Raw genomic sequence first — 12,458 nt, 5'->3', positions numbered from 1 at the left:
GGTGAGATTAGGGTGGGATTGGGACAGTAGGGGTGGGATTGGGACAGTAGGGGTGGGATTAGGGTGGGATTGGGACAGTAGAGGTGGGATTGGGGGACAGTAGTGGCAGTATTGGGATGGTGGGAGTTGAACTGGGGGATGGGAATGGTGGTGGTATTGGGGTAGTGTTGGGGGTGGCAGTGGGGCACAGTGGCGGGGATGGCGACCCTTCCTGTCCCCTCCCTCCCCTTTCTCCCCCCCCAGGAGTTCGTGCTGTCGCACACGGAGCTGCCCAGCAGCCTGCAGGGCGCCCAGGCGGCCATCAAAAAGCACGAGGACTTCATGGCCACCATGGAGGCCGGCAGCGACCGCCTGCAGGCTTTGGTGGCCGCCGGGCACAAATTGGTGGCCGAGGGCGGCCCCCATGCTGCTAAAATCAGGGAGACCGTGGAGGAGGTGGAGAGGAGGTGTGTGTCTGTGGGGGGGTGGGGGGGGACAGAGGAGGAACCCCCGGTGGGTGGGGGGAGTCCTGAGACCATCCATGAGGGGGTGAGGGGACCCCCGGGACCACCCCCACAGGGACTGAGGGGACCCACAGGGAAAAGGGGACCCCCATAGGGGCTGAGAGGACCGCCCGGGGTTGAGGGGACTCCCGGGGTCACCCCATAGGGGCTGAGAGGGCCCCCAGGGGAAAGGGGACCCCCAGGACCACCCCCATAGGGGCTGAAGGGACCCCCCAGGGCTGAGGAGATCCCCACGACCACCCCCCACCCCCCGCAGGTACCGCAGGAACCGCGAGGCAGCCCAGGAGCTGCTGGGGAAGCTGAGGAACAACGGGGAGCTGCAGCAGTTCCTGCAGGACGGGCAGGAGGTGGGGGGGGGCACAGCGGGATGGAGGCGTGGGGTGGGATGGGATGGGATGGGGGGTGGGGGCACGGAGTGGGGTGGGGGCATGGAATGGGATGGAAATGGGGGGGGGGGATGGAATGGGACACGGGATGGTATGGGGGGGGTGGAAATGTGATATGGGGACACAGTATGGGGATGTGGGATGGGGTGGGGATGTGATACGGGATGAAGATGTGGGGTGGGGCCACGGGATGGGAATGGAAATGGGGGCACGGGGACACAGTATGGGATGGGGACAAAGGATGGGGTGCAGGTATGGGGTAGGTATGGGGTGTGCTATGGGGTGTGGGTACGGGGTGGGTATGGGCTGTGGCTGTGACCCCGCTGTGACCCCCCGCTGCCCCCGGCCGCAGCTGAAGCAGTGGCTGAGCGAGAAGCTGCTGGCGGTGCAGGACGTCTCCTACGAGGAGGCCCACGACCTGCACAGCACCTGGCAGAAGCACGAGGCCTTCAGCGCAGAGCTGGCCTGCAGCAGGGGGTGGCTGGACAAGATGGACCAGGTGGGGGGGGAACAGCCCGGAGAATGGGGGCACAGCCCACAGGGGGGGCTCCCAACCCATGGAATGGCCCCCGCCCCATAGAAGGACCTCCCACCCCATAGAAGGGGCTCCCATCCCATGGAATAGCTCCCATCCCACAGCAAGGGCTCCCACCCCATAGAAGAGACTCCCACCCTACAGAAGGGGCTCCTGCCCCATGGAATGGCCCCCACCCCATAGAAGGACCTCCCACCTCGTAGAAGGGACTCCCACCCCATGGAATTACTCCCATCCCACAGCAAGGGCTCCCACCACATAGAAGAGACTCCCACCCTACAGAAGGGGCTCCTGCCCCATGGAATGGCCCCCACCCCATAGAAGGACCTCCCACCTCATAGAAGGGTCTCCCACCCCATGGAATTACTCCCATTCCACAGCAAGGGCTCCCACCCCATAGAAGTGACTCCCACTCTACAGAAGGGGCTCCTGCCCCATGGAATGGCTCCCACCCCATAGAAGGGGCTCCCGCCCCATGGAATGGCCCCCACCGCATGAAAGGGGCCCCCACCAAATAGAAGGAGCCCCCACCCCATAGAAGCAGCTCCCACCCCCCCCATCCCGCCCCATATCAGCAGCGTTGCCCCCCATTCCCCCCCCAGGAGGGACAGCGGCTGTCGGAGTCGCAGCCGGAGCTGTCCGCGGTGCTGACGGAGCAGCTGGGCGCGCTGAGGCGGCTTTGGGCCGAGTTGGAGGGCGCGGCGAGGAGCAAAGCGGGGCGGCTGCTGGACGCCAGCAGGGCGGAGCTGTGCGGGAGGAGCTGCGCCGAGCTGCGGGGGTGGCTCGGAGCCGTGGGGGAGCAGCTGAGATCCGAGGAGTACGGCAAGGATCTGAGCGGGGTGAATCGGCTGCTGCAGAAACAGCAGGTGGGGGGGGGAAGGGGGAGGGCGGGGAAAGGGGGGGGATGCGAAGGGAGTGGGGGAGGGCGTGGGGGGATGGGTGGGGGGTGTGAGGGGTGTGGAGGTGGGGGGGGGAAAAGGGGGATGGAGGGCAAAGGGGGTGGGGGAGATGGGTGGGTCGTGGGGGGGGGGTGGAGGAGGGTGTGAGGGGTGTGAAGGTGAGGGGGCAAAGGGGTGAGGGGAGATGGGGGTGGGGGGGTGGAAAGGGGTATGAGGGGTGTCGGGGGGGCAAAGGGGGTGAGGGGAAATGGGGGGTGGAGGGGGGTGTGAGGGGTGTCGAGGTGGGGGGGCAAAGGGGGGTGGGGGGGGGGTGGGGAGGGGGATGTGGAGTGGGGGGCTGAGGGGGAGGTGCAGGGGGTGGGGGGGGGGTCGTGGGAAGGCACTGGGATGGGAGTGCATAGGGGTGGGGTGAATGGGGATGGGGGGCGCTGGGGGGCACCCATGGGTGGGGATGGGGAGAGGGCAATGGCTCAGCTCCCCCCACCCCCCAAACTCACAGCTGCTGCGCAAGGGATGGGGGGCAGAGGAGTGGGGTGACCGGGGCTGTGGTGGTGCGTTGGGGATGGGGGCACCCATGGGTGGGGGTGGGGAGGGGGCAATGGCTCAGCCCCCCCCCCTTCCCCCCGAGCTCACGGTGCCCCCACAGCTGCTGGAGACGCAGACGGCGCTGCGGGAGAAGGAGGTGGAGGCGCTGCGGGCGCAGGGAGAGGCGCTGAGCGGGGCGGGGGGCGGCGCGGCGGCGCTGCGGGCGGAGGTGCGGGCGGTGCAGGAGCAGTTCGAGGCGCTGCGGGAGCCCCTGCGGGAGCGGCGGCGCCGCCTGATGGCCTCCAAGGAGGAGCAGCAATTCCAGCGCCACCTGCAGGACGAGATCGTGAGTGGGGGGCGGGGGGGGGGACGGGGGGACGGGAAGGGGCGGCCGAACCGCTTCTGTCGGCCTTTGAGCTGCAAGGACCCTTCCAACCCAACTCAACCCATCCTATGACCTTCAAGGGCCCTTCCAACCCAACCCAACTCATTTTGTGACCTTCAAGGACCCTTCCAACCCAACCCATTCTATGGCCTTCAAGGACCCTTCCAACCCAACTCATTTTGGGACCTTCAAGGGCTCTTCCAACCCAACCCATTCTATTATCTTCAAAGGCCCTTCCAACCCAACCCAACCCAGTCTACAACCTTCAAGGACCCTTCCAACCCAACCCAACCCATTCTATGACCTTCAAGGACCCTTCCAACCCAACCCAACCCATTCTATGACCTTCAAGGACCCTTCCAACCCAACCCAACCCATTCTGTGACCTTCAAGGACCCTTCCAAACAAACCCAACCCATGGTTCTATGACCTTCAAGGAGCCTTCCAACCCAACCCAGCTCACTCTATGCCCTTCAAGGACCTTTCCAACCCAACCCCACACCCCACATTGTCCCCACAGCTATGGGTGAAGGAGCGCCGCCCCATGGCCGTCTCCACCGACCACGGCAAGGACCTTCCCTCAGTGCAGCTCCTCATTAAGAAGAACCAGGTGGGTCCGGGGGGGGGCTGCAGGTGGGGGTCCCACCCCCCAACCCCCCAGCGGGGGTCTCCATATCCTTCCCAACCCCCGTATGGGGGTCTCCTAACCCCCCCTCCCCTCCACAGACGCTGCAGAAGGAGCTGCAGGGCCACGAGCCGCGGGTGGAGGAGCTGCTGGGGCGGCGCGGGGAGGCGGGCGGGCGGCTGCAGGAGCTGCGGGATGCCTGGAAGGAGCTGCGGCTGCAGGCCGAGCTGCGGCGACAGCGCTTGGAGAGCGCCCACGCAGCACAGCTCTTCTACTGCGACGCCGCCGAGGCCGAAGCGTGGATGGGGGAGCAGGAGCTGCACATGATGGCACACGAGAAGGCCAAGGTGCCACGCAGAGCTGCATCGCAGCCCTGAGTTGCATCCCTGCATTGCATCCCTGCGCTGCATCCCTGCATTGCATCCCTGCATTGCATCCCTGTATGGCATCCCTTCACTGCATCCCTTCACTGCATCCCTTCACTGCATCCCTTCACTGCATCCCTTCATTGCATCCCTGTATGGCATCCTTTTACTGCATCCCTTCACTGCATCCCTTCATTGCATCCCTGTATGGCATCCTTTTACTGCATCCCTTCACTGCATCCCTTCACTGCATCCCTTCACTGCATCCCTTCACTGCATCCCTTCATTGCATCCCTGTATGGCATTCTTTTACTGCATCCCTTCATTGCATCCCTTCACTGCATCCCTGTATGGCATCCCTGAGTTGCATCCCTACCCCACCCCCCACATCTTACCCCACCTCCCCCATCCAACCCCCACCCCCTGACCCCATCTCCCCACATCCTACCCCACATCCCCCCATCCCACCCCCACACCCCCATCCCCTTGCCCCATCCCCCCTCCATACCCCCACATCCCCCCATCCCACCCCACATCCCACCCCATATCACCCCCATACCCTCACCCCCCCCGCCCCCCATTTTACCTCCCACATTCACCCCCCCATTCTGCCCCCCAGGACGAGCTGAGCGCGCAGGCGCAGCTCAAGAAGCACCTGAGCTTGGAGGCGTCGCTGCGGGACTTCGGGCGCTGCGTGCAGCTGCTGGCGGAGCAGAGCAGGGAGCTGGCAGCTGGGGGGCACCCCGAGAGGTGGGGGGGCAGGGGGGGTCTGTGGGGACAATGGGGGGGGTCCTGTGGGGACAATGGGGTGCCTCATGGGGATGATGAGTTCCCCATGGTGTCAATGGGTTCCCCGCGGGTTCAATGGGTGCCCCATGGGTTCAATGGGTCCCCACCACGTCAATGGGTCCCCCTGTGTCCAATGGGAACCCCACAGTGTCATTGGGCCCCCCCATGTCCAATGGGTCCCCATGGTGTCAATGGGTCCCCACAGTGTCATTGGGTCCCCCTGTGTCCAATGGGTTCCCCCATGTCCAATGGAAGCCCCACAGTGTCAATGGTCCCCCTGTGTCCAATGGGAACCCCACAGTGTCACTGGGTCCCCCTGTGTCCAATGGGTCCCCCCGTGTCCCATGGGAGCCCCACGGCGTGATTGGGTCCCCCCACGTCCCACGGGAACCCCACGGCATCATTGGGTCCTCCCGTGTCCCATGGGAGCCCCATGGTTTCAATGGGTCCCCCCGCATCCCACGGGAGCCCCACAGCATCATTGGGTCCCCCCGTGTCCCATGGGAGCCCCAGAGCATCATTGGGTGCCCCCGCGTCCCACGGGAGCCCCATGGTTTCAATGGGTCCCCCCGCGTCCCACAGGAGCCCCACGGCGTCAATGGGTCCCCCCGCGTCCCACGGGAGCCCCATGGTTTCAATGGGTCCCCCCGCGTCCCACGGGAGCCCCATGGTTTCAATGGGTCCCCCCGCGTCCCACGGGAGCCCCATGGTTTCAATGGGTCCCCCCGCGTCCCACGGGAGCCCCATGGTTTCAATGGGTCCCCCCGCGTCCCACGGGAGCCCCGCTCACCACCCTCTGTGTCGCTCAGGGAGCGTCTGAGGCAGCGCCAGGCGCGGCTGTCGCGGCTGTACGCGGCGCTGCGGGAGCTGTGGGAGGAGCGGCGCGGGCGGCTGCAGGAGCAGCAGCGGCTGTGGCAGCTGCGCAGGGAGCTGGACGACGTGGAGCAGTGGCTGCTGGAGAGGGAGCTGGTGGCCGCCTCACACGAGATGGGGCAGGACTACGAGCACGTCACGGTGCGACGCTGCCCCATAGCGACACTGCCCCAGAGGGACACTGCCCCACTGCTGCCCCACAGACGTGCCCCATAGCGACACTGCCCCATGCTGTCCCATAGAGACACTGCTCCGTAGAGACACTGCCCTACCGCCGCCCCATAGCGGCACTACCCGATAGTGACGCCACCCCATAGAGACACTGCCTCATGCACTGCCCCATGCACTGCCCCTCTGCTGCCCCATAGAGACATGACACTGCCCCATAGCAACACTGCCCCACAGCCCCTCTTCATCCCATCGTCCCCCTCCTCCCCCCATTTCCCCACCCACCCCCATCCCCCATTGCCCTCTCCTCCCCTCCTCTCCCCACCCCCCCTCCCCCCCCATTGCCCCCCATCCACCCATTGCCCCCCTTCTCACCCCCTCCCACCCCCCCTGCCCCCATTTCCCCCTCCTTCCCACATCACCGCCCCCACCTCCCTCTCCCTCATTTCCCCCCTCCTTCCTCTCTCCCCTTCCCCCCCCATTGCCCCCCCCCTCCCCCTAGCCCTAACCCCCCCTCCCCCCCAGATGCTACGGGACAAGTTCCGGGAGTTCACGAGGGACACGAGCAGCATCGGGCAGGAACGCGTGGACGCCGTCAACGCTCAGGCGGCCGCTCTGATCTCGGCGGGGCACCCGGACAACGCCACGGTGGCCGAGTGGAAGGACGGGCTGAACGAGGCCTGGGCCGACCTGCTGGAGCTGATGGACACCCGGTCCCAAATGCTGGCGGCCTCCTACGAGCTGCAGCGCTTCTTCCACGACGCCGGGGAGACGCTGGCGCAGGTGGAGGAGAAGCAGAAGCAGCTGCCGGGGGAGGTGGGGAGAGACCTGAACACGGCCGAGGCCATGCAGCGCATGCACGACGCCTACGAGCGCGACGTCCAGGCGCTGAGCGCGCAGGTCCTGCGGGGACGGGGGGGGATGGGGGCTGGGGGGGTGTGAGGGGACTGATGGGTTGTGGGAGGGGCTGGGAGGGTCCTTAAAGGCTGTAGAAGGGATTGAGTTGGGTTGGGAGAGTCCTTAAAGGCTGTAGAAGGGGTTGAGTTGGGTTGAGAGGGGTTGGGAGGGTATTTAAAGGCCGTAGAAGGGGTTGAGTTGGGTTGAGAGGGGTTGGGAGGGTATTTAAAGGCCGTAGAAGGGGTTGAGTTGGGTTGAGAGGAGCCTTACAGGTCGTAGAAGGGATTGAGTTGGGTTGGGAGGGTCCTTAAAGGCTGTAGAAGGGGTTGAGTTGGGTTGAGAGGGGCCTTACAGGTCGTAGAAGGGGTTGAGTTGGGTTGGAATTGGTTGGGAGGGTCCTTACAGGTCATAGAAGGGACTGAGTTGGGTAGAGAGGGTCCTTAAAGGTCGTAGAAGGGGTTGAGTTGGGTTGGGAGGGTCCTTACAGGTCATAGAAGGGACTGAGTTGGGTTGGAGGGGTTGGGAGGGTCCTTAAAGGCTGTAGAGGGGGTTGAGTTGGGTTGGGAGGGGTTGGGAGGGTCCTTAAAGGCTGTAGAAGGGGTTGAGTTGGGTTGGAAAGGTCCTTACAGGTCGTAGAAGGGGTCCCTGAAGCTCACAGAAGGGATTCAGTCGGGGCAGAAGGGTCCTCGAAGCTCACAGAAGGGATTCAGTTGGGGCAGAAGGGTCCTCGAAGTTCACAGAAGGGATTCAGTCGGGGCAGAAGGGTCCCTGAAGCTCACAGAGGGGATTCAGTCAGGGCAGAAGGGTCCCTGAAGCTCACAGAAGGGATTCAGTTGGGGCAGAAGGGTCCTCGAAGTTCACAGAAGGGATTCAGTCGGGGCAGAGGGGTCCCCGAAGCTCACAGAGGGGATTCAGTCAGGGCAGAAGGGTCCCCGAAGCTCACAGAGGGGATTCAGTCGGGGCAGAAGGGTCCCCGAAGCTCACATGAGGCGCGGTGCTGCAGGTCCGCCAGGTGCAGGAGGACGCGGCGCGGCTGGAGAAGGCGTACGCCGGCGAGAAGGCGGCCGAGATCCGCCGGCACGAGCGGGCGGTGAGCGAAGCGTGGGCCGAACTGCGGCGCAGCTGCCAGGAGCGGCAGCGCCTCCTGCTGGACACGGTGGAGAAATTCCGCTTCCTCCGCGCCGTGCGGGACCTCCTGCTGTGGATGGACGGAGTCCGCCTGCAGATCGAGGGCCAGGAGCGGCCGCGGTGAGCGGAGGGGGGCGGTGGGATGGGGGGGTGGGATGGGGGTGGAGGAGGGGAAGTGGGGTGGGGGGGATTTGGGGTGGAAGGGGGCGATGTGGGGGTGGGATGGGGAGTGGAGGAGGGGATATGGAGTAGAGGGGGTGGGGGGTGGGGGGGGGGGAAGTGGGGTGAGGGGGGATGTGGGGGTGGGATATGGGGTGGAGAGGGGGGATGTGGGGTAGGAAGGGCTGGGATGTGGGGTTGGGATGCGGGGTTGGGGTGTGGGGTTGGGATGTGGGTTTGGGATGTGGGGGTGAGGTGCGGGGTTGGGGTGCAGGGTTGGGATGCGGGGTTGGGGTGTGGGGTTGGGGTGCGGGGTTGGGATACGGGCTGAGCGTGGCCCCATAACTCCCGGTGGGGCGCAGGGACGTTTCCTCGGCCGATCTGGTCATTAAGAACCACCAGAGCATCCGGGCTGAGCTGGAGGCGCGGGCCGACAGCTTCGACGCCTGCGTGGCCATGGGCACCGCGCTGCTGCACAAGGGGCACTACGCTGCCGAGAAGGTGCCCCCCGCCCCACATCCCCCACCCCACATCCCCCGCCCCACATCCCCCGCCCCACATCCCCTGCCCCACGTCTGTCCTCATCCCTTCATCCCCATCCCCACATCCCATCCCTTCATCCCCATCCCATCTGTCCTCATACTCCCATACTCCCATATTCCCATATTCCCATATCCCCATGTCCCCATATTCCCATATCCCCAAATCCCCAAATCCCCAAATCCCCCTATCCCCATGTCCCCATAACTCCATATCCCCGTGTCCCCATATCCCCACCCCCACATCCCCATATCCCCATATCCCCACCCCAATGTTCCATCATCCCCATATCCACACCTCCATACCCCACATCCCCATCCCCCCACATCCCCATCCCCCCACATCCCCACACCCCCCAAACCCCACACCCAACCCCACCCTACCCCCCCTGACCCCAACCCCCCCTCCCCCCCAGATCTCGCAGCAGCTCTCCCACCTCCGTGAGCGCCGGCAGGACATCGGTGCCCGCTGGAAGGAGAAGATGGACTGGCTGCAGATCGGTGCGCGCCCACCACCACCACACCCCCACCCATGGGGTTGGGGGGGGGGGTCTCCAAGCCCCCAGACCACCCCATATGTGTCGTTTCCCCCCCCCCAGTGCTGGAGGTGCTGATGTTCGGGCGCGATGCCGGCATGGCCGAGGCCTGGTTGGTGTCGCAGGAGCCCATCGTGCGCTCGGCGGAGCTGGGAGGCAGCGTGGCGGAGGTGGAGAACCTGATCAAAAGGCACGAGGGCTTCCAGAAGGCGGCCGCCGCCTGGGAGGAGCGCTTTGCTGCGCTGGAACGGCTCACCACGGTGAGGGGGGGGGGGATTCCCCATACAGACCCCCCCACTGCAGTGATGGGGGGTGAAGGGACCCCCCCAGAGCCCCTGTTGGGGGTGGGAGCGGTGCTGATGGCTGCCGGGTCCTCAGTGGTCCACCTGGAAGAGAAGAAAGGGGGGACACATGTTAGGACCCCCCTGGAGCCCCCACGTTAGGCTCACAGTGGTGGGGGGGGGGGAACCCACATCCAGATCCCCCCACTGCGGTGATGGGGGTTGAAGGGACCCCCCCAGAGCCCCTATTGGGGGTTGAAGGGACCCCCCCAGAGCCCCTATTGGGGGTGGGAGCAGTGCTGATGGCCTCTGGGTCCTCAGTGTTCCATCTGGAAAAGAACAAAGGGGGGAGCTGAGGGGGGGGGGGCACATGTTAAGGACCCCCAGGCTCTCCCACCCAACCCCCCCCACCCCATATGAACCCCCTCCCCATTGCAGCTGGAGGAGAAGGAGCGGCGGCGGCGCGAGGAGGAGGAGGCGAGGAAGAGGAGACCCCCCACACCCCCCCCCCCAGCAGCCCGAGCCCGGGGGGGTCCCCCCCACTGTGCCCCCTGGAGCTCAGAATGGGGTGGGGGGAGGGGAAACGCAGCGGTGAGGGGTGGGGGGGGGGTAGTGGGGGGGGGGTAGAATGGGGATTAATGGGGAATTGGGGTAGGTGGGGGGGGGTGGGAAATGGGGGCGGGGGGAGAAAATGAGGAAGAAATTGGGGAGAATAAGGGGGGATGAGGGAAGTGGGGGGGTGGGTGGATATAAGGGAGGGGATATTGGAAATTGGGGGGGATATGGGGGGGCCTTTGGGGGGGGGGGCGAGGCTTTTGGGGGGGGGGTTGGGGGGCAGAGGAGGATTTGGGGACAGCACAAAGTCCTGGGGGAGCGATGGAGGTGTGCCAAACCACTGCCCCCCCACCCCCCCCCCCAGGGCCCTGGCCCTGCAGAGCCACCCCCCAGAGATGCCAGCAGTCAATGGGATCTGCCCGGACAGCGCTGCGCCTCAGGTATGCCCCCCCCCCAAATTAGGGCCCCCACACTATGCCTGTGTCCCCCAGGCCCCCCCAGGGAACCCACAGTTGTGTCCCCCCCAACACCCCCCCCCTTCCCCCACAGGTGCCATCGGGGCCAGCGCTGACCAATGGGGCGCAGGAGAGGGGTCCCAGCCCGGGGGGGTCACCCCGAGGCCGCCCCCGAGGGGGGGTCCCGGCCCCCGACCCCTCCCACGCTGCCACGCTGCCCCCCCGCGCCCCCCCGGCCCCAGAGAGCCTGGAAGGGGGGCTGTGCCGGAAGCACGAGATGGAGGCGCAGGGCAAGAAAGCCCCAAACCGGTGAGGAACCCCCCCCCCCAAAAAAAACCCAAATGCCCCCCAAAAGACCATATCCTCCCCCCAAATCCCCACATTCTCCCCCCCCAAAACCCCATATTTTCCCCCAAAATCCCCCCCAAATCAACATATCCCCCCAAAACCCTCCATATCCCCCCCAAATTGCCATATCCCCCCTAAAACACATTCCTCCCAACAAACCCCTTCTATCCCCCCCCAAAACCCCCAAATCCCCCCCCCAAATCACCACACCCTCCCTAAAACCCCCCATATCCCCCCCCAAACCACCCCTATCCCCCCCAAAACCCCTCCTCCAACCTCCTCAACCCCCCCCTCCCCCCCCCAGGTCCTGGCAGAGCGTGTACTGCGTGCTGCGGGGGGGCAACCTGAGCGTCTACAAGGATGCCAAGAGTGCCAGCCATGGGGCCCCCTACCACGGAGAGCCCCCCGCCTGCCTGCGCGGCGCCCACTGCCACCCCGCCACCGACTACAAGAAGCGCAAACACGTCTTCAAGCTGGGGTACCTGGGGGGGGTCACATAGGGTGGGGGGCACCTGCTGAGCCATGTTCCTATCCTGCTGGGGGGAATGGGGGGTCACATAGGGTGGGGGGGCGCCTGCTGAGCCCCATTCCCATCCTGCTGGGGGGAATGGGGGGGTCACATAGGGTGGGGGGCACCTGCTGAGCCCTGTCTACACCCTGCTGGCAGGAACTGGGGGGTTCGGGGAGGGGGGGCACGTGCGGGGGGGGTCCCATGCCACATCCCTCCCCACAGGCTGAGCGACGGCAAGGAGTACCTCTTCCAGGCTAAGGATGAGGTGAGAGCAGAGGATGGGGGCACTTTTTTTTGGGGGGGGGAGGGGGGGGACACGAGTGCCCCACGGAGGGCTCTGACGTGTCCCCTCCCCATCCCCCCCCTCCTTTAACCCCCCCAACAGGCAGAGATGAGTGCGTGGCTCCGTGTCATCCATGCCGCAGCCGCTCTGGTGCCGGGGGGGCCACGAGAGGGACCGCCGGCAGTGGGATTGGTGCCGGGGGGGGGCAAAGGGATGACGAGGGCGATGAGCATGCCCCCCGTGCCCCCTCCCCACGGCGAAGGCCCCCCCCCGCTGCGAGCCCGGGAGGGGAAGGAGAAGGAGAGGGAGAAGCGCTTCAGCTTCTTCAAGAAGAACAAATAGGAGAGGGGGTGGGGGGGGCACAGAAAATGAAGGGGGGTAATAAAAATGAGGGGTCCTGCAGAGCTGATGGAGGGACACGGGTGGGGCAGCGCGGGTCCCCCCCCCCCGCCCCGAGCCGCTGTGCCTTCCTGCCCCGTGCTGGGGGTCCCTATGATGTCCCTGCGGCCCCACAGTGCTGTGCTGAACCCCAAATAAAGTGGCTATAGAGAATGACTCGAGTGTGAGTGGGGGGGGGGGGGGATAGGGATGGGATGGGGACAGAAATGGGATGGGATGGGGACAGAAATGGAATGGGATGGGATGGGATGGGATGGGATGGGATGGGATGGGATGGGATGGGATGGGATGGGATGGGACAGGAATGGGATGGA

General features: G+C 65.6%; 1 protein-coding gene across 1 annotated transcript in view; it reads left to right on the top strand.

The window, feature by feature from the left end:
- SPTBN2 (spectrin beta, non-erythrocytic 2) overlaps positions 1 to 12,297 on the top strand; it is a 29,016-nt gene extending 16,719 nt beyond the window's left edge. The window contains 21 exon segments of the mRNA XM_025145513.3: positions 244 to 446; positions 760 to 850; positions 1,242 to 1,388; positions 2,027 to 2,290; positions 2,970 to 3,194; positions 3,754 to 3,843; positions 3,960 to 4,205; positions 4,843 to 4,973; positions 5,822 to 6,026; positions 6,579 to 6,953; positions 7,954 to 8,198; positions 8,600 to 8,738; positions 9,193 to 9,277; positions 9,376 to 9,572; positions 10,032 to 10,117; positions 10,119 to 10,184; positions 10,513 to 10,588; positions 10,698 to 10,912; positions 11,256 to 11,429; positions 11,685 to 11,727; positions 11,848 to 12,297. Coding sequence (XP_025001281.2) covers positions 244 to 446; positions 760 to 850; positions 1,242 to 1,388; positions 2,027 to 2,290; positions 2,970 to 3,194; positions 3,754 to 3,843; positions 3,960 to 4,205; positions 4,843 to 4,973; positions 5,822 to 6,026; positions 6,579 to 6,953; positions 7,954 to 8,198; positions 8,600 to 8,738; positions 9,193 to 9,277; positions 9,376 to 9,572; positions 10,032 to 10,117; positions 10,119 to 10,184; positions 10,513 to 10,588; positions 10,698 to 10,912; positions 11,256 to 11,429; positions 11,685 to 11,727; positions 11,848 to 12,087 — 3,543 coding nt within the window. The 3' untranslated portion in view covers positions 12,088 to 12,297.
- The last annotated feature ends 161 nt before the right edge of the window (positions 12,298 to 12,458 follow it).

The sequence above is a fragment of the Gallus gallus genome, chromosome 39 (genome assembly GCF_016699485.2).
Source record: "Gallus gallus isolate bGalGal1 chromosome 39, bGalGal1.mat.broiler.GRCg7b, whole genome shotgun sequence".
Classification (NCBI taxonomy): domain Eukaryota; kingdom Metazoa; phylum Chordata; class Aves; order Galliformes; family Phasianidae; genus Gallus; species Gallus gallus.
The sequence above is the reverse complement of the archived record's forward strand: the minus strand, read 5'-3'. Positions and strand labels throughout refer to the sequence as shown.